The sequence below is a fragment of the Acomys minous genome (genome assembly GCF_964271855.1).
Source record: "Acomys minous genome assembly, chromosome: 14".
Taxonomy (NCBI): Eukaryota; Metazoa; Chordata; class Mammalia; order Rodentia; family Muridae; genus Acomys; species Acomys minous.
The window spans coordinates 22,980,474-23,005,741 of NC_140496.1; the positions used below are offsets into that span (position 1 = coordinate 22,980,474).

The following is a 25,268-nucleotide window of genomic DNA, read 5'->3' on the forward strand; positions in this document are numbered from 1 at the left end:
TTCAATACCGAAAGGCCCGTTGTCTCCGCTGCCATCAAAAGTAAAACACTCTCATGGTGTCTTTGAGGGATGGGTTCCAGAAGCCCTTTCCTTCCTGCAAGACACCAAATCCCAGGATGCCCGCCCAAGTCCCTTACATAAAACAGGGTAGTATTTACTCATGATTTAATGCATCCTCTGATATGCTTTGCTTTTCTTCTTTTGAGGTGCTGGGGTTGACCCTGTGGCCTTGCGTGTGCCAGGCATGTTTTCCCTCTACCATTGACTTATACCCCTGGCTGTATCCCCAACAACCTTACTTTTATTTTGAGACAGAGTCTCACCAAGCTGTTCAGTCTGACCTCAAGCTCACGGAGCAGCCCAGGAAGACCTTCAACTTGAGATCTTCCTGTCATCTCCTTGCTGAGATTAAAGTGTGCATCATAATTGTCAGATTTGAATGCACCATATTTAGATTATTGATGAGGGCCGGGGCATTGCAAATGCTATGCAACTCGTTAATGGACTATATTGCTTAGGGAATAATGACAATGAAAAAAGTCTGTGCCTGTGCAGAACCGGCACTTCCATTTCTTTAAGTCTTGATTTGTTGCGTTTGTGCTTTAGGATATATTCAATTCGCAGTGGGTGGAGCCTAGGAATTCTGAACTAGCAAATACGCAAGGCAAACTGGTGTATGAGGTGGCTTAATAACATCAACAGGTGGATTTTGAAAATGTATATTGCATAGGACCAGTTCAGCCAAGCAAAGTGCTCATCAAAATATTCTGGGCGGGTGGTTCAGGCCTGTAACGTAAGCTACTTAAGAGATTAAGGCAGGAGAAATGCACACTCAAAGCCAACCTGGGCTTTTTAGTGAGACCCTGTCTCAAAATAGAAAAGGAAAAGGGAGAGAGTGAGGAGATGCGAGGTGACTGCTGCCGAGCGGGATTACTTGAATGCGACACCTGGGATCCACACAGTGAAAGGAGAGCGTGACTCCTGCAGGGTGTTCTCTGACTTCCGTATGTCCCATCACAAATGCATCACTGGTCCCTTCCAAATACATTTTAAAGGATACAATGTTTTTCTGTCTCCCACTCCCCCAATTCCCCTCCCACCCCCCACCCCCCACCCCGAGACAGGGTTTTTCTGTGCAGCCTTGGCTGTCCTGGGCTGTCTAGATGAGGCTGGCTTCGAACTCAGAGATCCACTTGCCTTTGCTTCCTTAGTGCTGGAATTAAAGGCTACCACCGCCTGGCCCAAATAAATTATTATTATTATTATTATTATTATTATTATTATTATTATTATTATTATTATTATTAAAAAGAGGGTTGAGTTCTGAGGTTATGGAGGTGCTTGTTTGTAATCATAAGCTGACAGATGCAGAAGAAGGAGAATCTCAAGTTCAAGGCCTGCCAGGACAATTTAGCAAGATCCTGTCTCCAAATAAAAATTAAAAAAAAAAAGGGGGGGGGAGATACAGTTTAGGAGTAAAATGTTTTTCTAGCAGATGCGGACTCTAAGTTCAATCCACAACCTTGGGAGAGAAAACCAAACCAAACCAAGGCCGTAAAGGGCCTGCTGTCCACTGGCCATCAACTCACGTTGCTGGGCCCCTGTGGGCAGTGCTCTTACATCAATAGGATGCTGGGATTCAGGTTGCAAAACCCTTTTGCTGCTGCTGCGAAGCCTCTTGATAAAATAAGCTACCCTAGAATGTCACTCAAAATACAGGCAAAGCTTGGGGTAGACAGGAGAAAGGAGTAGTGGGAGAAGGCAGGTAAGGTGGTGAGCAGACCAGCCGCACACACTCCCTCACCCAGCTGTGCAGGTTCCACGCCTGCTCCGTGTGGGCCTCGAGCATCCCACCTGCCAACAGCTGGCTCTACTCGTGCTGACCTTACCCAGGGAAGGAATAACCTTTTACCTGGCCCATATGGACAGCAGTTGTGTCAGGCCAGGAACATTGATGACACGTCTGGGAAACACATGGCCTCATCGTGTACACATGGAGCCTGGGGCGTGGAGAGCTGGGAGCCAGGCAGCAGCTGGCTCTAGTACACCATGGGCTCGGAGTAAATACCAGCTCTTCCAGAGTCTCGCAGTTCTCCCCTTCTTCATGTATCTTGAGACAAGGTTTGCTGTGTAGCCTGGGCTAGCCTCCAGCATGCCATCTTCCATTGTCTACCTATAGAGGGCTAGATAACAAGCAGGTGCCACCACACTGGCTTAGAGTTCTGTTCGCCTTGTCTTGCCCCAAATCCTTTCCCTCTTTCTTTCTTTCTTTCTTTCTCTTTCTTCCTTCCTTCCTTTATTTTTTTTGTTTTTGTTTTTTGGGTTTTTTTTTTTTTGTGTGTGTTTTGGAGGCACCATTTCTCTGTGTAGCCTTGACTGTCTTGGATTGGTTTTGTAGCCCAGGCTGGCCTCGAACTCACAGAGATCCACCTGACCCTCTGCCTCCAGAGTGCTAGAATTAAAGGTGTGCACCACCACCGCCCAGCCTGTCTTTCTTTCTTTCCTTTCCTTTTCTTCTTCTCCAAGACAGGGTTTTTCTGTGTAACAAAGTCCTGGCTGTCCTAGAATTCCCTTTGTAGATCAAATTGATCTTGAGCTCACAGAGATCCATTTGCCTCTGCCTCCCAAGTGCTGGGATCAAAGATGTGTGCCACCACATACAGCTAGCTTTCTTTCTTTTTTCTCTCTTTCACTTTCTTTCTTTTTCCTTCCTTTCACCCTTCTTTCTTCTTCCCTCCCTCCTTCCTGTCCTTCCTTTTTTCTTTCTTTCTTTCTTTCCTTCCTTTCTGTCCTTCCTACCTTCTTTTGAAATAGGGTCTCATGTGGTCTAGGCTGGTCTTGAGCTCAGTATGTAGCTGGGTACGAACGTGCATGCCTTTCCGATTCTCCTACGTCCACTTGCTGAGCGCTGGGATCACAAGCGTGCCAGGCTTTATGCAGTGCAGGGGAGTGAACCCAGGGCTTGGTGCGTGGCGTGGAGTCTACCAACTGAGCTATATTCCCAAGCCCTGGCACAGAGTGTTCAGTGCCTGGGGGTGGAGAGGGATTATAAAAATTGTATTATTGGGCACATAATACACAGGAGTACAAAGAGTTTTTCAGTGACAGACAAAAACCTTCATTTTTGGAGGTTTTTTTTTGTTTTGTTTTGTCTCTGAGTTGTAAGTGTGAGCTCCTCCAGAATGTGCCCTTCTGTTTAGGGTGGCCTTTTCAGGTGCTGGAGTTGGGGTACTGGTGTAGAACTTGGGAATCTAGGATTCTAAGGGGGGGATTTTCAAGGTGACAGCTTCAGACTGTGAGTGCACCACCTCCTTCTCAAGCACAGTCATGTGGGGTGCCCTTCCTGGCTGAACGAAGGGAAAGCAGGCAGCAGTGTGGAATGGACATCATCCTTTGAGTCTGACAGATGGGGACTCTGAGCTCCCTCAGCCATTCACTGCCTGAGACTCAGTGGTCAAACGTGCAAAATAAAGCCAGCAATGGCTAATTCTGATCATCGTTGTCGTGATTCCGCAAGTCGCTGCAAAGTATAGTGGGCACGACTGTTTGGGGAACACGAGAGTTTGCCGGAAGCTGATGTGTCCATTTTCTCCGTGGTTGTGGCTATTTGACCATCTGAAGAGAGAAATTGTCATCATAGAAAGCAGTGTCATAGCCAGCCTTGGTGATGTTCCTTCAATCCCAATCCTTGAGAGGCGGAATCAGGAAGAGTAAGAGTTTAAGGCCAGCCTGGGCTACATAACAAGATGCCCCCCCCCACATTAAAAAAAAAACCAACAACTAAATCTGGGGCTAGGCATGGTGATGAAAGGCCTGTACTCCCAGCTTCTAAGGAGGCTGAGGCAGGAAGATCACATTTGGAGGCTCACCTGAGCTATGTGTTAAGTTCAAGGCTAGCTTGCGAAACTTAAAGAGACAGTGTCTCAAAACAAAAAGTAAGTAAAGACTAGACGTATATAGTTCAACGGTAGAGCATTTTCCTTAGTTCAGTCCCTAGCAATACTTGCCTGGGGGTGGGGAGGGATTATAAAAATTGTATTATTGGGCATATACTATACAGGAGTACAAAGAGTTTTTCAGTGACAGCCAAAGAATAAAGCCAGGATTCATTTTTGGAGGTTTTTTGTTTTGTCTCTGAGTTGTAAGTGTGAGCTCCTCCAGAATGTGCCCTTCTGTTTAGGGTGGCCTTTTCAGGTGCTGGAGTTGGGTTACTGGTGTAGAACTTGGGGATCTCGGATTCTAAGGGGGGGGGATTTTCAAGGTGATAGCTTCAGACTGTGAGTGCACCACCTACAGAGAGCTAACAGCCCGGCACCCCTCCTTCTCAAGCACAGTCTGTGTGGGGTGCCCTCTCTTGCATTGTTAAGCAGTTGAACTCTTAGATATCACCCCTAAAACCTTCCAGGGACCCTATCTGGATGTACACCTTCAGAGGACAAAGGAAGGCCTCGTTGGCCTTTTCCAGGAGACCTACTTGTCCAGACTCACTGAACAAACTGGGAATCTTAGCTCTTCCTACCTTACGTACAGAGAGCCAAGCCTAGAACCTGGCTCCCAACGTCTGCTCTGACTGTGCACAGGGAGGGCCCTAGGCCAGAATCTAGAGTCTTACAGATCTGAACTGAATATGTGGTCAAATCAGGAGGGAACTGAGGTGTTTTCACTACACTTCTCTAATTTCCAGGTGACCTCAACCCAGGACAATCCAGATACAGTCTTCAGAAGTGCCAGACAACACTTCTTTTCTTCTTCTTCTTCTTCTTCTTCTTCTTCTTCTTCTTCTTCTTCTTCTTCTTCTTCTCCTCCTCCTCCTCCTCCTCCTCCTCCTCCTCCTCCTCCTTCTTCTTGTTCTTCTTCTTCCTCCTCTTCCTCCTCCTCCTCCTCCTTTTCCTTTCTGAGACAGGATCTCACTGTAACTTTGGCTGGCCTAGAACTCACTATGTAGACTGGGCTGACCTTGAACTCACACAACTTCCCAAAAATCTTCAAGGCTCACCTGTGGTCCCTGCCAATATTGTCTTTTCCCCACAATCCTTGTACCTCTGTTTGCAAATCTCATGCTTAATTCAAGCCCAGGTGTTGCTGGCAAGCCTCGACTGGGTCAGGCACAGCCTAAGGGCAGAGGCAGGGAGAGAGTCTGTGGAGGCTGGAAAAAGGCCAGCAGCCTGGCCATGCTTTGATCTGAGAGTCACAGAGGAACATGGAGACACCGACTGGGATGTGCCCAGGCCTGCTATGAGTAAGATCTCCCAATCCTTGGGGGCAGCGGCAGCTCCTTGTGGCTTTTTCTATGCAGGGCAGTCCTGAAGAAGGCTGGGCACTAACTCCTGTGGGCCTGACCAAGGATGATAGGATTCTGGCCACTCATCACATGCATGCTTCCTGCAGCTTTAAGCCTACTCTGGGGGTCATGTGGCCTCCCAGGAGGAGTCAGAGGCTAGATAGCACTGATTGCTGTTTGTACATCCAAAAGGAACCATGGTAAACCTAAATCTTCTTCCCCTTGGGTCTCACATGGTTTGGGGGCAGAAGAGGGCCTGGGGATGAGGATGAAAGTTATCTGGATGCTAATTCTCCTTGGTTCCTCACTCTGCAGACCCCTCTACGTCTGAAGAACTGATTTTTCTGAGGCCATGGGAAGAATTTTGCTCGTATTGTCCTCCCCTGGGGCCAGAGAGCAGGTCTGGAGGACAGGGAACACACAGGTGCCTGAATGACAATGGTGCTGGACCCCATTCTTTCTCTGTGGGCCATAAAGCCACTACCTGAGACAATCACCTTGTAAAAGAACCCCCCCCTCTCCCTCTGGGCCTCTCTTACTGGTTTGCTGCTTCTCACAGTCACGGATTCCCACCTAAGTTAGGCTCTCTAAACGCCAGCTCCAGGATCTGGAGAGTTTACCTTAGGAGGGGACATTGTGGAGTCAGAGGCTGGCAATGTCCAAATAAAAATCCTGGCTCTAGCCTCACTGTGTGGCTATAAGAAAGGCATTTCCCCACTCTGATTCTCAGTGTTTAGTTCCTCCGTAAAGAGGGCAAATCAGAGGCCTGAGGGGAGAGACAGATGTTAGCAAGCTTGGGCATTTATTAACTATGTTAGCTACTTCTTCATTCCTTGGGGCCCCGGGCAATGTCTTCAGGATCTAGGAGAGGTGGGGGACTTTCAGCTGACCTATGCAGATCTTGTCTGCTGGACCTGAGATCTGAGAACCTGAAAGAATGGGGCAGACTGAAGTCTGATGCTTCAACAACCTTACTTCAGTTGTAATCTTATACACAAATGCAACAAAGAAAAGCAGTGATCCAAGGAAGGCTGTTTGAGTTCAGAAAAACATGTAAATAAACACCGGTGAGCACATACCAAATATTGACAGAGCGGCCCTTTTCCAGAGCTTTCTCAGGACAGACCAATTTAAACACAATTGCCTGGCATATACTATAGATTACATCTGGGAAAGCACTAAAGGCAGAAGCAAGGCCTTTCAGGGTGCACTGACCAGATTGGCTTCTATAGCTGTGCTCTGACATCCAACAAGAATAAATGTCTTATAAATTGAATGTAAAGGTTTGTCACAGGAGGCGTGAAATCATGTCCAAGAACAATCCAGGAAACAGAATGCATTGAGGTAAAAGGCCTCTGCCTCTTCTCCTGGAGCCTCTCTCAATTCCCCAACGAACTGTTCACCACGGGTCATTCTTCTGACAGTGCTCTGACGGGGACTCAGCTTAGGACCTTATGAGAGGCCGCTTGAGTAGAAGATCCAAAGGGCAAGGACAACCCAAGGCCTAAGAGACCTAGGACTGGCAGAAAGGGTGGACTGTGGGCCAGGGCAGGGAGGAGGGAGGAAAGGTTGATGTTGTCTCCAAGAAGCAGGATTAATGTCCCCTTCAGAGCCTCTTGTTGTCCTTTCGGTGGTCTTAGGGACTAGATAAATTGGGTCAGGAACTAGTGTAGAGATGGTAAGTAGCAGATGAAAATCCCAAGGTGGATGGGGTGGGGGGGGCAACAGACAGATTTGGGAAGGAGCTTGTGGCACAGTGACTCCTAAGAGCCTTGAGAAGAACAGGGGCTCCCACAGAATAATCATTCGGCTACCCAGAGCATCATCACAGGCATCTTCCAGGCTTCTTCTACAAGCTCCAAGTTATATTTAGGTAGAAAATGTCTATGCTACTCATGCTAACATTGTGACACCTCTAAAAGTCCCAGTTCGCCAGTCTTTAAGTGGTTGATTAGAGGTGCCTGGAATATGAGCCTGGAGCCATGGACCATTTGTTGAGCTTTTTCTGGGTGCTAACCACCCACCCATCTAGGAATTTTCTGGTTGGTCATCTTTCAAGTGCTCATGGAAGACAGGAGAAGAATCACTGTCATTACACCTATTTTACAAGCGGGACAATTGAGCAACAAACAATGACTACAAAGAATTTGCCTGAGTAATAAGCATAGGACTTGGTTGCCTGCCCTGCGAAAACCTCAGACAAAACCCCAAACCACTTCTGAGATGACCCCAGACACTCAGAGACCCCGGGCACCACTAAGAGGAGCAAGTGAGGGTGGGAAAATGGAAGAGAAAGAGAAACAGAAGAATGTAGACACAATGAAGAAAGGCAGACTTGGAGACTTGAGAGTAATGAGGAACAGCCTGATGTGAGTAGCCAGTGATGCCACCAGAGACCATGGTGGGGTCCTGACCTGTGCTGCCACCAGGGACCACATCTGGGTCTGTGGCCCTGCAGCAGCTAAAGGCCAGGAGGACTTCTGTGGTTTGAGCTGCCACCTGGGGACATGTTGAATGGGCCCCACGCCTCACTGAGGCATTGTGGGAGAGCTGTCTCTGGGCATATGAGAGCAGGAGAGCTGCCCCCATCCCTAACCAGCTACACTGTGGGAGTTTGGGGTGAGCCAACACAAGGGTATGAGCTTGGGAGATCTGGCCCTGCCACTCATCTCCAGTGCAGTGGCATGGACAAGGTAGAAATCCCCTCCCCACTCTTGCCCCTTGCTATCTATGGCAGGCGGGAGACCTAGCCTTGGGGTCATGAGAGCAGGAGAGCTGTCCCTGTCCCTCACCTGCTGCAGCACTTGGGAGACTGCTTTCCTGGGCAGCATAGTAAAGCTAGCCCTGGACATGGGGGTTGCAGATGAGCCGGTCCTGAGGGCACGAGCACAGGAGATCCAGCCCTGCCTCTAGTCTGCTGTGCAGTGGCACAGACTAGGGAGAAATGCTCTCCCCCCCTTTACCCCAGCCACCTATGGTAGGCAGGAGAACTGGCCCGGGGGTCATGAGGGTGGGAGAGCTGTCCCTGTCCCTCACCAGCTGCAACACTTGGGATAGCAGGTCCTGCACGTCACTTGGGCAGCAGGGTAGAGCTGGCCTTGGTTGTGGGGTTTGCTGGTGAGCTGGCGTCAAGGACTGACCAGTTCAGATACCTTTCGGGCCCAGATCCAGGGCTTTGAATTGGCCCACAACAACATGTACCCCATTTGTGAGCTGCAGGAGTGCGTGAAGGGACTGGTTTTACAGACCTAAAACTACAGGGATTTCCATAAGACAGGGCAACAACAGGATATCTGAGAGGAGTCCCGGGGAGGCTCCAGTATTGATAGAGCAGCAGAAATCAGGTCTCCTTCCAGAGCAATGAGTCATTTCAACGAACGTTTGCAAGCAAAGATGTGTGGACAAAAGGGTAGATTGTGGGACACACTGCGACACACTAAGGTTTCCACGACAAGATTTTCTTTTTCTGTTGGTGAAGAGAGGTTGCAAGGGTGAAGGGCAGATACCAGGGTAAGGGGAGATGAGTGGGATCGGGGCACATAAAAGAACCAATAAAAAGTAAAAACTGCCCGGTGTGGTGGCGCAGGCCTTTGATCCCAGCACTTGGGAGGCAGAGGCAGGAGGAGCTCTGTGAGTTCAAGGCCAGCCTGGTCTACAAAGTGAGTCCTGGACAGCAAAGGCTACACAGAGAAACCCTGTCTCGAACCCACCCCCCCCAAAGTAAAAACCAAACCAAACCAAGAACAAAAGCCCCAAACTGACCAGACAGTAGTGGTACATGTCTTTAATCTAAGCACTCAGGAGGCAGAGGCAAAAGCAGCAGGACCTCTGAGTTCAGGGCCAGCCCAGTCTGCAGAGCAAGTCCCAGGACAGCCAGGACTACACAGAGAAACTCTGTCTCAAAACCCAACTCAAACCAACCCAACAACAAACAAACAAACCTAAAACCCAAAACAAGGCAAAATTAAAATTTCCAAATGGTGGAAGCTTGGTCTTGGTTTATATGGGGTTGTTGTATGTATGCACGCAGTCAAGCACATACTAGCCTCTTGTCTGGGTGAGTAGTCTTATCCAGCAGTGCCCCCTGGTGTCCACACCACACCGCCACATAACCCTTTCTGCCACCTTCACACAGGAGGCTCCACAATCCAACAGTTCCCTCATCTGAAGTTACACCTTCTATCCTCAGTTTTACATGGCAGCTGGGGGCCTTGGAACAAGGACATCAGTGTGCTGTGACACTCTGGACAGCAAGGGAGGGATGCTCAGTGAATCTCAGGGGTAGTGGCCTGGGAAAAGAAAATGGGAAGACAAGAGGCATAGAATCCCCAAAAAACCCCCTCTAGCCATGAGCATTCCTCCTGGAACGGAGGGACAGTGTTTCCAGGCAGTGGCTGAGGCCTCAGCAGCCAGTTTGCTCAACTCTCTCCAGGGACCTCTGGAGATGGCAGCGTCAAAGCAGATGTGGCATGCCCTCAAGCCAGGGGTGGGGATGGGGATGGGGCACCACACATTAGACCCTCTGTTCCCAGAGTAGCCGCTTGGTGACTACTGCTCCCAGACAGTCTTTCCCTTTACCTCTGGGTCCCATCAGCCATCATGTCTGATGACCGTCAGGTAAGATCCCACCTGAAAGCTGGTATGGTGTGGTGGTGCACACCTATAATCCCTGCACATGAGAAGCTGAGGCAGGAGCTTTGCCATGAGTTTGTGGCCACCTTGGGCTACACAGTGAGTTTCAGGCCAACCTGGGTTATGAAGTGAGATCTTCTCTCAATAAAACAAAAGAGCCCACCAATGGTCCCTGCCTTGGGAGACACACTGGCTCCTCCTTGCCTTCTCTTCCCAATCCTCTGTCCCATCTCTTTCTTTCATATAGCACAGCTGTTCAAGTCACCCCTGGTTAGAACCTTTCTGGGGTCATATTGCTCTTAAGTCCAATATCTGATCACAGTCAAGTCACCCCAATAATCTAATCTCAGTCTACCTATAGAGAGCAACATTTCCTTAGGCCCTTGCTCCTATTGTGGCCCCTGGAAAGAACCAGCCCTTTCCCCCTTGCTTCTCATATCTCTGGTTGATTCTTTGGCCTGCCCATTTGAATAGCCTCTGCTGATCTTTTAGGTCATGGCTTAGACGGCCCTCCTTCCTTGCCCTCAAGCCAGGCCTGACCTACTTCTCACAGCTCCTTGTGGCACCCGAAACACACAGTGGGTCTCACTCGGTAGCGGTCAGGCTCTCTGTCAGGTTATGGGGACAAACTTCTTTGGTTGAAGAAGGGGTCGGAGCACAGGAAGACCCCAAGGTGCTAAGGTTTGTTCTAAGCTAGGATCCCCTGTGCTACAGGACTTGTACCTCACCAGAACTCTGCCTTGTGGGGGTGGGGGGTCATCTGCCTGGCCACGGTAGACATCTGTGGGGGGATGGAACATGACTTTGGTGCCTGAAGGGTTTGGGTTGCAGTCCAGAATCCACGATTCACAGATCCTGTCTGGTACTCCTTACTTCTGGGTCCTGCCTCATCATGCTGTGAGTGACAGAGTGAAGCTGTCTATGCCCATTTTCAGAGACCTTCTCTGGCAGGGACAAAGACATAGACATGGACAGTATGAGCCCTTGGTAGGCTGGGTTCTAATGAGCACACAGGGCCCAGAGAAGGCAGAGGAGATTTCTCAGGAGCCGTGATCCTCTGAAAAGCTTGACTAAAGTGCTGGACCTTTCCATATAGCAAGGAATCAAGGCACTGCAGGAAGAAGCAGAGGCTTGTGCAAGGGTCCGGAAGTAGAAACCAGGATGGAAACATTTCAGTAGCGCACCATACCAGTCTTGTGGTGTCTGATGCTTTAAGAAACACAAGCTCACATCAGCCTGGTCCAGGTGGAAGTCTCTGGGAAGAAACAGCAAGAAGCTGACTTCCTGGGACTCCATCACTCTTTGCGTTGGCCCCAGTCAGGAAGGTCCAGGTAAGCCTGGACCTCAGAGTTCTTCTGAAGCTTTCCTGCTCTTCTGATGTTGTTGCCACTCTTGGATTTTTCGGGGCAGCGTCTCTGTCCAGAACTGCAGCCGTTCCTTCTTTAGCTTCACCCCAGTCCGTGGTTCTACGCCAATCTCCAAGTATTGTTCTAACTGGTTTAATTGGGGCCAAGGAGGCAGGCCTTTGGCATTGGGGTTCCTAGGCAAGAGGAATGAATGAGAGCCAAGGGTTGACTCTATGCCCTGGGTAGTCACAGATATGAGTCCCAAAGCCTGGCATGTGCAACCACCTACTCACCCTGTGTATGCAAACTGGGTCCACTGGGCCATCATGGTCAGGCTCAGCTGCTTCTCTTCCTCTGTGGCTTCTGGGAAGGCTGGTGGGAGGGACAGATTCAGATCAGGGCAGGTGAGGCTTACGCTATGCTCAAAGGTCTCTGGTGTTGACTGGAGACCTCTGCTCCCGAAAGACCACCTTGGAGAGGGACTGAATGTCTGTCTGTCCTTACCCAGGAGGGAGCTCTCATCTGTGAGGAAAGGACCTCCAAAAACAAAGGCACTCTCGGACCCATGGTCAGCCTTCACCCAGGCTGGCTTGAACTTCGCAAATGAACTGGGCGTATGCTGGAACTCGTACAAGAAAACAGGGCACCCAGCATCTACGAAGAGGACAGGGTTCATGTTAGGTGCCCACAGCTGAATTAGGCCATCTGGCAGCACAAGCTTGCAATGACATCAGTGTTCATCATAATAATGGTGCAGGCTGGAGACAGACAGCAAGCACTCCCGAGATAGCTTGGTGTGTTGCTTTTTAAAGACACAATCTCATTTAGTCTAGACAGTCTTCAAACTTAACTTTGTAGCCAAAGATGACCTTGACCTCCTGATCCTACTGTCTCTACTTCCTAAGTGCTGGGATGGAAGTCACCACACCTGGACTGACTGAGCACAGCTGTGTGTGTTGTATCATTCGTTCCGCACTCAGGATGATCTTTAGATCAGCACTTCTCAACTTGTGGGGGTGAGACCCCTCTGGGGTCACATATCAGATGTCCTGCATATCAACTATTTACATTATAGCTCATAACAGTAGCAAAATTACAGTTATGAAGTAGCAACTAGATAATTTTATGGCTGGGGTGGGGGGGGTCACTACAAGATGAGGAGCTGTATTACAGGGTCACAGCACCTTTAATCCCAGTGCTCAGAAGGCAGAGGCAGGTACATCTTTGTGAGTTTGAGGCCAGCCTGGTCTACAAAGCAAGTCCAGGACAGCCAGGGTTCTTGTTACACAGAGAAACCCTATCTTAAAAAACCAAACCAAACCAAACTAAACCAAAACCAAAACCAAAAATCAAAACCAAAACTAAGTCACACCATTGCCAGTGGTCACACCATTGCCAGTGGTCACACCATTAGCAGTGGTCACACCAGTAGCTGTAGATAAACCTTCACTATGTTCTCACCATACAAATGATGCAAGTAAAACCCCGAGAGGACCTCTGCATCTTGCCTGAAGTTATAAGGTTAAGAATTTGGGGCTGTTACAGGACTGTGCCAGTTTTGGGGGGCAAAGCAAGACTCCTCCCATGAGAAGCACTTAATTGCTCCCTAACTGAATGAATCTCAGAAAAAAAGAAAAGTTAGAGATGGGGCCTTCTGGGTGACCTTTGTTACACCACTTCAGCTCTCTGAACCACTGTTCCATCTGTAGATGCTACATCCCAAAGAGAGAAGGGCGTGGAGGTGCAAGGCATCAGGGGACTCTGTCCCTATCAGCAGCTACATCACCTGTGATGGTAGAGGGATGCTGGCAAGGTCTGGCTTACCTTGGAGGTGCCTTGAGAAGTTCAAGGTAGGAATGACGAACGTGCTATCACCCAGCAATTCCTGGAAGGCGTACCTTGTAGCTGCTGCATCTGAGGCGTTACCTAGGTATTCATCTATGATGGTGGACATAACCTCAGGGGGCACGTCCTGGAGTGAGAGGTCACGAGAGGTCAAGCTTAGGCCTGCTCAGGTTGCACAGCTTTGGCAGACCTCCCACAGATCCCCACATCCTGAGGTTCGTGCTCAGGGGACAGCCATCCACCTCCCTGGACCCCTGGGTGCTCTATTAATAGACAGTGTCTGGGTAGGATAAACTCAAGCGTAGAGGTAAGTGTTAGCCCTGTGGTCGCTGTTTGCCTGTACCACCTCGAGCAGGTGTCCCGGCTGCTCTGAAAGCCAGTGTCTGCCTGGGAAGTTGTTTGGGAACCTGTATGAGGTCTGGAAGCAGAAGCTAGGTGGAAGTTAACCAGGAGTAAGCAATGATGGGCGTGTCTCGCAAGTCCAGAGAGCAGGAATGAGGTTGCATGACAGAGAGGGCTCTGGCCTTCCCAGAGAGCACATACAGGTGACCTGGGTGTCTGGTCAGCTCTTCGCATGCAGTGTCCAGTCTCTCTAGGAGAGCTCAGGTGAGCGGGAAGCATCATCTCCATTTGAAGAGGAGCTGTGGGCTCAGAGGGTCTGGGAGAACTGGACATGTGACCAGCGCTGGGATCTATCTGACCCTGGGTTCATCTGGCCCAATACCTGACAATGGAATCTTAACGTTTGAGCTCTGAGATCACATTTTTTAAAAAGAAAAATCTATGCAATAGGGAAACTGACAGTTTCCGCTTCACAGAGCTCCTATGAGAACCAAAGAGCATGAGTGCCTGTCTGCGTGCTGAGCTTGACACAGTCTGGGTGTGTAGGTTGTGCTTATGAAGGGTGCTCTCCATGGGGACAATGCCGCCGCCACTGCTGATTTTTCCTTTGAGAACCATACCATCTTAAACAAACTACTTTTCTTGTGAGACAAAGTCCCGCGCTGTAGCCCAGGCTAGCTTAGAACTCCTTATGCAGCCCCTAGGATGGCCTTGAATTTGTTGTAATCTGCCTCTCCCCCACCCCACCCCCCAGCTTCTTGATTGCCAGGATGACAGTCCAGTGTCACCATTTCTGGTCTCTTTAGTTTTAAAGGGATGAAGACCCATCCCTTGGGCCAGGAGAGCCGGTGGCTGGCGAGCAGTGTAGGGAGCGGGATCAGGGTCTGCTCTACAAGGTGCCCAGCAGCCCCGCCCTCCTTCCTCTTGCCTTACCAGAATGGCCAAGAAGGGCCTTGACATCTCCAGGAGGTCCTCCTTGCTCAAATGCTCCAACTTATCCAGGATTCCCCAGACCTGCGGGACAGTCCAGCTCAATCATTGTTGTCCACCCCTCGGCCTGAGCAGGAGGGCGTTCCTCAGCCAGTGCCCACAGACTCATGATAGAGCTATGAGCAGTCAAATCCACAGGCGCACAAGCCATAACCGAGAAACTTCCGGTTGCCAAGAATGGAGATGCCTAAACACAGTGCCGTTGCATACAGCCGCCAGAGGCTACTGGCTGTACCAACGGGGAGGAGAACATTTATTCAACAGTTTTTTCTTCTTTGTGTATCTCTGTGTATATGTCTTTGTGTGCACGCGTGTGCGCACATTGTGTTTGTATGCACATGTATGTGTGTGTTATGTGCACACATGTATGTTTGTGGGCATGTTTGTGTGCATGTGTGTGTGTATATGGGTAGGTCAGAAGTTGAGGTTGTTTTTCTCAATTTCTTTCCACATTATTTTGTGAGAGTCTCCTACAGAATGTGGAGTTGGTCAGTTTGGCTAGACTGGCTGAGCTGTGAGCTCCAGGAATCCTCCTGCCTTCCAGCACTGGGATTACATGCATCTGACGCCATGCCTGCCTTTTTTTTATGGGTGTGTTGGGGGTGGAGCTCAGGTCCCCCATGAGTCGCCTCAGCACCTCATGGGCTCTAGTTGAAAGTATCACATGTTGCCTGGTGTTGACTCATGTAATCCCAGCACTTGGAGGCTGAGGCAGGAGGATGCCTCATGTTTGAGGCTAGCTTGGGCTACATAGTGAGTTTTAGGATAGCTGGACTACAGAGTGAGACTCTGCTTTAAAACAAACAAACAAACAAACAACCCTCCCACCCCACAATAGAATTAGGTGTTGATTTTTTATGTTACAGGCACTTTTTGAGATAAGAGCTCATGATGTAGCCCAAGCTAGTCCCAGACTCGAGACACTTGTACCTCTGCCATCTGAGGGGATCACAGGAGCATATGGTGCCTGGCTCAGAGGATCTAGTTTGAAGGGCACCTATTACCCAACTTTGAGTTCAAATACCAGGTCTACCACTTACTAGGTTCATGAAAGCTTCTTAACCTTCTTGTGCCTCAATTTTCTTTTCTTTTCTTTTTTTTTTTAAAATGTATTTAGTTTTTATTTTATACGCATTGGTGTGAGGGTGTCAGATCCCCTGGAACTGGAGTCACAGAGAGTAAACTGCCATGTGGGAATCGAACCTGGGTTCTTTGGAAGAACAGCCAATGCTCTTAACCATTGAGCCATCTCTCTAGGCCCGTGCCTCAGTTTTCTAATCTGTGAAACAGAAATGGCAATGACATGCCTTCTAGGATCACTGTGGGACCAAGCTCATATATATCCAACCCTTGGCACAGAGAAGCCATTTTTTATGGTGGATTGATATTCATTGGGAAGAATGCCAAGATGAAGAATTCTCTTTCTGTTTCTCTCTCTCTCTCTCTCTCTCTCTCTCTCTCTCTCTCTCCTTCTATTTCTTTTTGACAGCATTGATGCCACTTGATCAGAGCACTGCCCTGTGAGGCTGAATGGCCCATAGTAGCAGCTGCTCAAACCACAAAGTGAAGAAACACGATGGGACCTTTCCTCTGTTAGAGGCTTCAGCTATTGAACACAGTTGCTGGGTTAAGGGGTACGCTTGGGGGGGACAGGGTACTTGGGGGCACCGTGTTTGATCTTCAGCATCTTGGGAAAGAGAGACAAGTTTCTGTGAAGATGGGCAGACAAATGAAAACGGTGGGATGAAGCAAGGTGCCCGGGAGTAAACATGGCCGAGCCACTCTTACGGGCTCTGTGTACCCAGACTGGGTTAGAAAGCACGTGACCTACCAAGTCCCCAGTGGCTTAGCACTGTCTGCAACCTGGGAGTCTTAGTCAGTCAGCCTCTTAGGCACCAAGGTACATCCCTCAGTTGCCTACGGCACGTTATATAAAGCAGCCACCAGCAAGACTGCGAAGATGAGCTAGCACTTCCCAGAAGACCATTTTGCAAAAGCTAAATCTTCAACACCGGAACCTTTGCTTGGGGGAGAATAAAGCTGAGAGGTTTTGACCCTCGGCTTTTCTCACCAACCAAATGGGAGTGACCGGAGTGCTCAGGGCATGGCCGCTGTGGTGATGACTGCGTGGGCGGGGCCTTGAAGAACACAGGTGTTGGGGCCACTTACCTTGAACATAAGCCAGCCAAATTCATGGTTGTTGACTCCCAGGAGGTAGGGCACAGTGGGGAACTGTTTTTCTGTTAGGAGCTTCTCTGGGCTTTGCGGGAAGAAGGAGTCATTGATGACATAGGAGATACGCACGTTTTTCTGCTGGAAAAAGTAAGGTGGGAGGCCCGTGGTCCAGACCAAGCCTGCTGATTCTGAAGGAACAGGGCAGCATCCCTCTGGACCATGGTCTGTCATCGTCTCCCAAGAGGTGACATACCTGCTTGATTAGTTCCTTTCCTTCCTTCCGCAGGAGGCATTGCACCAGCTCAGCCGAGGATACGGAGCTGCAGGCCACGGAGTTGGCAAAGCTCTGGGGACGGACAGAAGAATGCTGCCTCTCAGACACACCCCCCCCCCTTCACTTCCCATACACTGCCCCCTGTACTGAGCTGTGACATCACAGTCAGGGTCCAAGGCTAGCTGGAGAGACCTGCTACCAACCTAAGGGTTGTTCCCGTGTCCCCCTTTGTCTGTCTGAGAACTGTGTGCTTTTCTAGTTCAGCAATAGTTTGTGGAGCCAGTAAGGACATGCATGGGCGTTTCTAACAGCGGGGAGAAGGGGTGCTGAGTCTGGAGCGAAGAGGCCAGAGGGATGGGCTTCCAGAGAGACAGAGGAGGTCTGCAATTTCTGGTAAGAAAATCACTCGCCTCCATGGTGAGGTGAGGGATAGGCTGCTGCTCTTGGGCAGACAAGAAGCAATATGTCCTGCTGAGGTTTCTAAATTATCCCTCCAACCCACTGTTACAATGCCCTGCATGTTCCTCCATCACAGCTGGAGCCTGGGATCAGCTCAACCGACGATAGGTCCAGCCTCTCAGCAGTCACTCCACAGCACCCCATGGTACCCCTACCCCACCAGTGTCTCTAGAGCTTGCCCAGACTCTACCTTCTCCATCTCCACTGTCCGTGACCTCCAGGATTGTTCTTTTTCTTCTACCTTCTACCCCAAGTGGCTTAGGTTTGTTTCCCTGCCTCTTCTAGCCCTTCGCATCCTGCCCAAATTCCCAGGCGTGGTCCGGCAGGTGCACTATGCTCTACTTTTTTAGTGCAGTCACCTCCCGCTCTGTCCCCTACCCGATGACGTCCTGCTTCTATGACCCATCACTCTGTCTAACGCCTGAAGCTTCTGCATGCACAGTTCCTATTAGAAAAGTGCTTGGTGGGTTTTTTCTGGCTACTCCTCAAAAGGGGACAGATCTCTTAGGTAACAGAGTGGCTGGGAATGGAGTTCTCCCAAAGGATCCCCGGGAAAGGGGAGCTCCCTAAAAATGCCCCTAAGAAAGGAGGACCAGAGACAATCTGCCCAGGGGTGGTCTCCTTTAGAAAGCCGTGTCTACTTTCTGGACTGCCCTAGTCAATAGCCTCTGAGCCTATTGGTGACTCCTCCTGGTGAGTGCTGCCCCAAAGGTTAGCACAGCGTCAGGTGCGGGGGCACACTTGGTCTAAGGAAGTGAATGAAAGGCAGACCTGAGCTACAGGCCATGGATCCATCTCCTTTATCATGTTGGTGACGACCCCACTCTGAGATATGGCTCTGTGGAAGAGCCCCTCGGACACTGGAGATAGGACCTGGGAACAGCAGAGAGGACAGATGATGTTAGAAGGCAGAGGAGCTAGGAGGTCTGGGGCCACAGAAGCCCTCTCAGACCTGACCACAATTGCCCGTTCTCCATGGTAACTCACCAGGAATGAGACGATCATGCCACCAACCGAGTTACCGAAGATAGTGACACAGTTGGGGTCACCTCCAAAGGGAGCTATGTTCCCCTGCACCCAGCGCAGGGCTGCCACCACATCTAGGAGGCCCTGGTTCCCCGGCATGTGCTTGTCACCGGTGCTAGGGGTAGGATGAGGCACAGATTAGCTCAAGATAGCTCCCAAGACATGTTTTCTTTTTTCCTCTCTCTCTCTTTTCTTGCACTCTGCGAATTTGTGTTGAATCAGTCACCAGGGCCCTGGGCCCTTCTCTGCTCCCCAGTCCTGCCTTGGCTGTGAGTCACCACTGGCACCTGTTTTCCCTGTATACTATGTGGGCAGATGTAGCTGCAATGGCCAGTCAGAGCTGGCTCTCAGAGGGCTGACAGAGCTTTGTTGCTCTTTGTCCCCATTCCCCGCTAGGAGTCTAGTCCCAGCCCAGAGCTCAACACCCTTTGCCCATGTTCAATGTTCAGCTTTGCCTTTGATTGGATTCGTGGGGTTCTGGGACATTGTCCCTCTCTCCCTCGTGTGTGTGTGTGTGTGTGTGTGTGTGTGTGTGTGTAGTGCCTGCACATATGAATTCCTGTCGAGTGCACACACATGAAAGGCTAGAGGTCAACATTAAGCGTCTTGCTTAACTCCTTTTCCTCTTGGTTTTTGAAACAGGGCCTCTAATGGACTACTCAGTGCTGAGGTGACAGACATGTGCAGCCACAGGCAGCTTTTATGCGCATGCTGGGGACCTCAATTCAGGTTCTCAAGCTTGCATGGCAATTAAGCTTTACTGGCTGAGCCAGCTCCTCAACCCATCTGCCCTCAGATTTTCATGAGAAGGCCTTCCTCAGGGCTGCAATGTCCTCTTTCAGGCTGGCTCTCACCTGAGGAAGCCAAAGATCCCGAGGCGGTACTGCACAGTGACCACTACCACGTCCCCATAGGCAGCCAGGGCTGATCCATCCTGGGAGGTGGCGGCACCAACCATCAGAGAGCCCCCATGGATCCATACCATGACCTGTAGAAATGCCTATGAATCGGTGACCCCAGCTTCTGGCAATCCAGCCACTCACCTAGCAGCCCAGGGAATACTTCTGGGATGCATAGGAAACAGGGGTGTTAGGAGGGGCAATTGGCATGAAAGAGCTCGATTGGGGTCCTCTGGGCTACTTACCGGCTTTCCGGCCCCTGCCGTCATCTCAGCGGGGCTATAGATGTTGAGGATCAGGCAGTCCTCAGAAACAGAGAAGATCTGAAACTTTTCGTTGAGGGTGAATCTGCTGTTGCTCATCCTTTCTCCATCCTGCAGGCACCTGCAGCCGAGGGCGATGCCAGGCCAGCCGTCAGCTCCTCGGACTCTGGCATCCAGCCGTTGCCACCACCCTGCCCACTTGCCCACCTCCTGCAAGGGTACTCACATTGGGGGATTGGTGGTGGCGTCCCTCACACCTTCCCAGGGCTGTGGTGGGAGTGGAGCTGAGAAGCAAAGAGGTCCCAGTGGTGGCTGAGCGAAGGGAACGCCCAGGAAGACGTTCACCATGCGGTCTGTACCCTTCACACCCACCTGCCGGCCTCGCACGCGGCCCAGCGGGGTATCCACCTCAGGTGGAATGACTTTGGGTCCTGAGATCGGGAGAGAGGGGCCATTGGGTGAGTCTATAGCCTCCGTTGAGGGGGTGGATGAAAAGAGGGACTTTTAGAATGAAGGAACATTTGCTTCTCCAGTGTCTGTTGTGCGGGGGTGGGGGTGGGGGTGTTTATTCTGAGCACCTTCCACACAGTATCATCATGGTTGAGCTCTCCCCACAAGCGGTGAGTTACCTTTGTTATTGTTATTTGTTTTTGAGACAGGTTCAGGCTCGAGTTGAGATCGCTGTGTTGTGGAGGCTGCCCTTTAACCCCTGATCCTCCTGCCTCTACCTAGTATTACAAGTGTGTGTTGGCACGCATGGCTTCTCTCTCAACGGTTGTCCCTGACTTCCTCTTCCTTACCCTGTGTCACAACCTGTAGGCTGAGTCAGACCGGCTGCCCACTTGAACCTCAGGCTAACCTCACACGCAAAGTCAGGTGTGAGAGTTGAGCGTGTTACTTTCTGTGTCCAGATGCCTTTATAGCTGGAGCCTGGTTATTTTAAGGCTTCTTAGCCTGTGTCGCTTATTCTTTCTTGCCCACTTGTGAAAGCAAAAAGAGTCTCTCCCAGTTCCCCCCTGACTTGTCCTGTCATGTGGTGACTTCCCTGTATGGCCTCCCAGGGGTGATTTGTAACCTCATTTTTTTTTTTCAGGGAACGATGAGCAATGTTCCTTCATGACGCTCTTGTTTTTATTTTACCATGACTCATTAAAATAAGTCTTGCCTCCCTTTAAAACACAAAGGTTAAGACTGGAGATACAGCTCGGTGGTAGAGCTTGCTTAGTACGTTAAGGGTCAGGGTTCAGTCCCGAGAAAATAAACACCTGTCCCCATAGAGTATCTAGATAATACGGGCCCCTGCTCAGACAGGATACACACTGCCCTTATTCTTCTATATTGGACCCTTTCCCAGAGAGGGCCTTCTTACTGGTTCCTGCCTCACTCGTCCCCTCTTTCTCAGGTTTCCTACTCAGCTGGAAGCCCCACTTCACATAATCAGGAAGTGTGTCTTACCAGTGACTGTGGCAGGAAATGCCAGGAGCAGACAGGCCACCCAGACTAGGACACTGGATCCAGCTTGTTTCCTCATCATGTACTGGAAGAAGCTGTGGAAAGCCAGAAACGACTTGCTTTTATATACTAGTACCTCTTATCTTGTGAAAAGTAACTTGGTCCAGCCCACTTGGTTGGTGGCCAGCTCAGGAATTATGAAGTGTCCCGTGCTCTGGCTGCTCTCAGACTAGGACCAGCAGAGGCTTCTGGAGAGTCCTATGAAATGGCACCCCCTGGTGTTCAATTCCCAGTTCTTGCCTGGCATGGCGCTGCACTCTTAGAATTGTAGTGGCTAAACGCCATGCAGGTCGGCTAGAGCTTCCTGTATGACTCAAGGTAAACTCTGGCTCTGTTTATGCATTACCCTATTGGGAGGAACATGAAGGAACTCTGAACCTCAGCAAACTTCTCCCTGGGTTCACTCTTAAAAAACAAAAACAAAAACAAAAACAAAAAACCCCCACCAAACATCTGAGACCTCCTCTTTGCTTTCTGAATGCACTGTCTTGGTGCCACATGCTCACCATGAAGGTGTGCTGAGGGTGAAAGTGTGACCTAAGCCTGCTTGGATCAGGATTGCAGACGTTGCTGAGGGTGTGACCAGGATGTTGGAATCCTGAGGTGAGTGTTCAGTGAGCCTTTAAGACAGAGAACTAACAGTCTCATTATTATTATTATTATTATTATTATTATTATTATTATTATTATTATTATTATTATTTTTTTTTTTTTTTTATAGGAGGGGCCTCCTTCATGATTTCTGAGGTCTGCAAGGCATCTTTCCTATTGTCCTAAACAGAATATGTATGTGTTTGTATGGATTTTAAAAAAAAGATGTATTTATTTTTTATTTTATGTGTATGGGTGCTTTGCCTGCAGGTATGTCTGTGCAACAGGTATGCACAGTGTTTTTACAGGCCAGAAAAGGGTGTTGGATCCCCTGGAACTAGAGCAAAAGAGGGGCTGTGAGTTACCATATGGGTGCCAGCAACCAAGCCCAGGTCCTTTGGAAAGGTACCCAGTGCTCTTAACCAATATGATTTCTCCTCAGGGTCCCACATATGTATTTTGATACAAGGTCTCACGACGATCCCAGGCTGGCCTCAGACCCATGCTCTTATTCCCTTCACATCTTGAGTGTTGTACAGGCAGGCTCTTCCATGTTTGAGTAGAAAATTTAGACGTCCCCTTGCTCTAGCTCAAATAAGTGAAGTCCAGTGCCAGGAAACAAGGCTCTACAGAATTCCTTACACTGTCGTTCTTTCTTGCCTCATCCTGGCCTACATCTGAAACCCATTCATGGACACCAGGCCCCCCAAATCCCCTCCTCTCATCCCCAGGCTCTCTCTTCTGCACCTCCAGCTTCTACCGCATCTTTCCCACCAGCTGCAAACTCAGTCCCATCTAGGAAGCATGCTGTCCGGATCTGGGGATGTAGCTCAGTGGTAGAATGCTTTCTCATGAATGCGTGAGGCCTCTGGGTCAATCCCTAGCACCACAAGCAAACACGGTGACAACTCTACTCCCCAAACCTGCTCCTTGCCTCATCTTCCCTCTTTACCGCAAAGCTAAGACCATCTGCTATCGCGTCTCTCCCTCCCCTCCTACTCTCTCCTCTGTAGTTTTGCCCCCCACCCCCCTCACCTAATCGGCAAGACAAGATGAAGTCAGGGAAGGAAGATCCTGCAGGAGTGTGGGGCAGAGCAATCCTGTCTCTGAAGCGTCTTCCAAAAACGCCAGGAGCCCTCCACGCTCCTGCGGGGGAGTCACTACAATTACTGTCCTTGTAGTCACAAGTTCAGTAGAAGTGTTGGGGGGGGGGAGGAGGAAGGCGAGGGAGCAGAAAGCTGTGACCAGAGAAGCCGGGCAGGTGAGTGGGAGCAGAAGCTGAAAGTCCAGTGGGTGAATAGTTAAAATCCCACAGATGAAGAAATGGAAGCGACCTTTGGTTCGCTCCCCCCGCCCCCCCCCGGGGGAGTTATTTGAGCAAACACACATATGTTTACTCTGGATGAGCCTTTCATTTGGCAAGGAAAACAAGGGAAGCACTCTCTTGTTTTCAGGACTCACAGCTGAATAGGTCCCCACTGAAGGCTTCCTGTTCTTTACAGTTCACAGTCTGAGGTTCTGCACAGCGCATTCCTAGTTAGTCAAGGCCCTCTTCCATTTGAAATGCATTGGAAACTTAGCACTTCCCAAGACCGCGCCCCTTCTCCCCGGCCCCGAAGTTGAAATCCAGTCCAAGGTCACTTATCTCCATACCTGGCAAATCTTTAAAAGTTCACTTCATAGTTTCAGAAGGCTGGGAGGACATAAATAGCCCAGGCTGTGCCTAGGAGTCTGAATTCCTTGAGGAAGTGATGCGGGGCTTCATCTCAAACAGTCTGTAACACCCGCTACAAACTAGTCATGGCCTCTGCATCCTAGCTCTGCAGGTGGAGAGCCCAGCGCTGTCTGGGTCCCTTCTCAGTGACTTTGCAGGCGTATTTCACGGTCGCCCTGATCACAGTGATTACTGCTTCTCCTTGAGCACTCAGCAAGGCCGGTTGTCAAGTTACTGTCTTTTCTTTAACATGCTCTGGTCCAAACCAAGGTTCCAGCCCTGCTGTCTGATTCCATCTCTGCTCTTAAGTCCCCAACCTAATGAACACCTGGGCTGTGGGACCTGAGGCTTCCAGCCCTTCCAGCTCAGGCCCAGGGAACTTCTCTCTCTGTCTCTCTCTCTCTCTGTCTCTGTCTCTCTCTCTCTGTCTCTCTGTCTCTCTGTCTGTCTCTGTCTGTCTCTGTCTCTGTCTCTCTGTCTTCTCTCTCTCTCTCTCTCTCTCTCTCTTTCTGAGAGGTTTCTCTGTGTAGCCTTGGTTGTCCCGAACTTGCTTTGTAGACCAGGCTGGCCTCGAACTCACAGAGACCCACTTGCCTCTGCCTTTCTGGGTGCTGGTGGTATTAAAGGTGAGTGCCACTACACCCTGCTGGAACTAGTTTCTTCCTGTTAACTGAACAGTCTAGCACTTCTTCCCAATCCTGAGCTACCATGTGCCACAGTGGCGGGAAGGTCCTCGTGCTCTGTCACACACCATCATTCAGAGGTCCTGTATTGCCAGTGGCTGAGGCCAAAGTAAACACAGGGAATAAAAAAGGCTTTCAGAGCCATTTCTCTCTCTCTCTCTCTCTCTCTCTCTCTCTCTCTCTCTCTCTCTCTCTTTCCCTGTGCGTGCGTGCGTGTGTGTGTGTGTGTGTGTGTGTGTGTGTGTGTGTGTTATAGAGAAGGAGATTTGAGAAACATCTGCAGTGAGACACCACCACATGCCCATCCATTATAATCAAATTTAGAACCATTAGATCACAAGGCATTGTGGTACACACTTGGAAAACAGTGAGGTGGTTGCCAGGGAGCAGAGTCCAGGGCAATGATTAACATAAAGGGGCAGGGAAACTTTCTGGAGAGAAAGAAACAGGCCACTTACCGGGTGGGTAGTTATACGCCTCAATTATTCAAACTAAACTTTTAAAGTGGATAAATTCAAATCTGTGTAAGTAATCCACAACAAAGCCTTTACAAAATAAAGAAACAGTATAAAAAGTGTTTTGTGAGCTTTCCTTTTTGGTCATGTGTCCTGTGCATCAGCAGACATGAAGCCCACACAGTTTTGCAGCAAGCCCTGCAGCAGACCAAAGGAAGAGCTCTTGGCACCTGAGCCCAGGCTGAATGCTATCCTTGCCTGCCCCCTAGTGTTCAGGATGAGCAACGCAGGTATCTCATTTTCAACCCAAAGATCCTGGCACAGTGCCCAGTGCCCAGTGCCCAGTGCCAAGCTCATGTCCAGTGTACGAAAGAGGGCAACTTCACTAACATAAGAAAACCAAGAAGGCAAGCTGGCCAGAGGGAGGTGGATGTCCCAGAGTCTATACAACGAAGGCTACAACTTCTATACGGCAGAAAAAGCTTTAGGGGAACCAAGAGGCAAAATGAGCACAATTTGTTATTTTTATACAATGAGAAGAAATACAAGATAAGGTTATTGAGGGGTACTTGCCTTATCCCGGCGGGGGGGGGGGAGAGGAAGGAAGTTTAAGCTCAAGAGAGAAGAAAATTACTCACGAAAACGCTAGGGGACAGTGGGGGATGCTTCAGGTCTGGAGGTTGCAGGGACTGTGAAAGGCAGGATGCCATCTTTCTGCTCCCAGGGGTTCCCAGGGAGACAAGGTCACAACTCTGCTCCTGGATTCCAACCATGCAATTCT

The 25,268-nt window shown here is 49.9% G+C and overlaps 1 protein-coding gene across 2 annotated transcripts; it reads right to left on the bottom strand.

Moving 5' to 3' along the window:
* Nucleotides 1-9,050: 9,050 nt before the first annotated feature.
* Nucleotides 9,051-22,818, bottom strand: CES3 (carboxylesterase 3). Of its 2 annotated transcripts, none has more exons than XM_084755575.1 (14): nucleotides 22,671-22,818; nucleotides 20,988-21,079; nucleotides 19,759-19,963; nucleotides 19,515-19,653; nucleotides 19,225-19,358; nucleotides 18,332-18,485; nucleotides 18,116-18,217; nucleotides 16,865-16,957; nucleotides 16,606-16,746; nucleotides 14,380-14,460; nucleotides 13,084-13,231; nucleotides 11,764-11,913; nucleotides 11,553-11,631; nucleotides 9,051-11,453 (listed from the first exon to the last, which is right to left on the bottom strand). In XM_084755575.1, the coding sequence occupies exons 2-14, from the start codon at nucleotides 21,064-21,066 to the stop codon at nucleotides 11,258-11,260; spliced, it is 1,701 nt and encodes a 566-aa protein (XP_084611701.1). In that variant the 5' UTR covers nucleotides 21,067-21,079; nucleotides 22,671-22,818; the 3' UTR covers nucleotides 9,051-11,257. The 2 variants fall into 2 exon arrangements, with proteins under 2 accessions (XP_084611701.1, XP_084611700.1); XM_084755574.1 differs by having other exon boundaries at nucleotides 16,606-16,749; nucleotides 22,671-22,817.
* Between the last annotated feature and the right edge of the window lie 2,450 nt (nucleotides 22,819-25,268).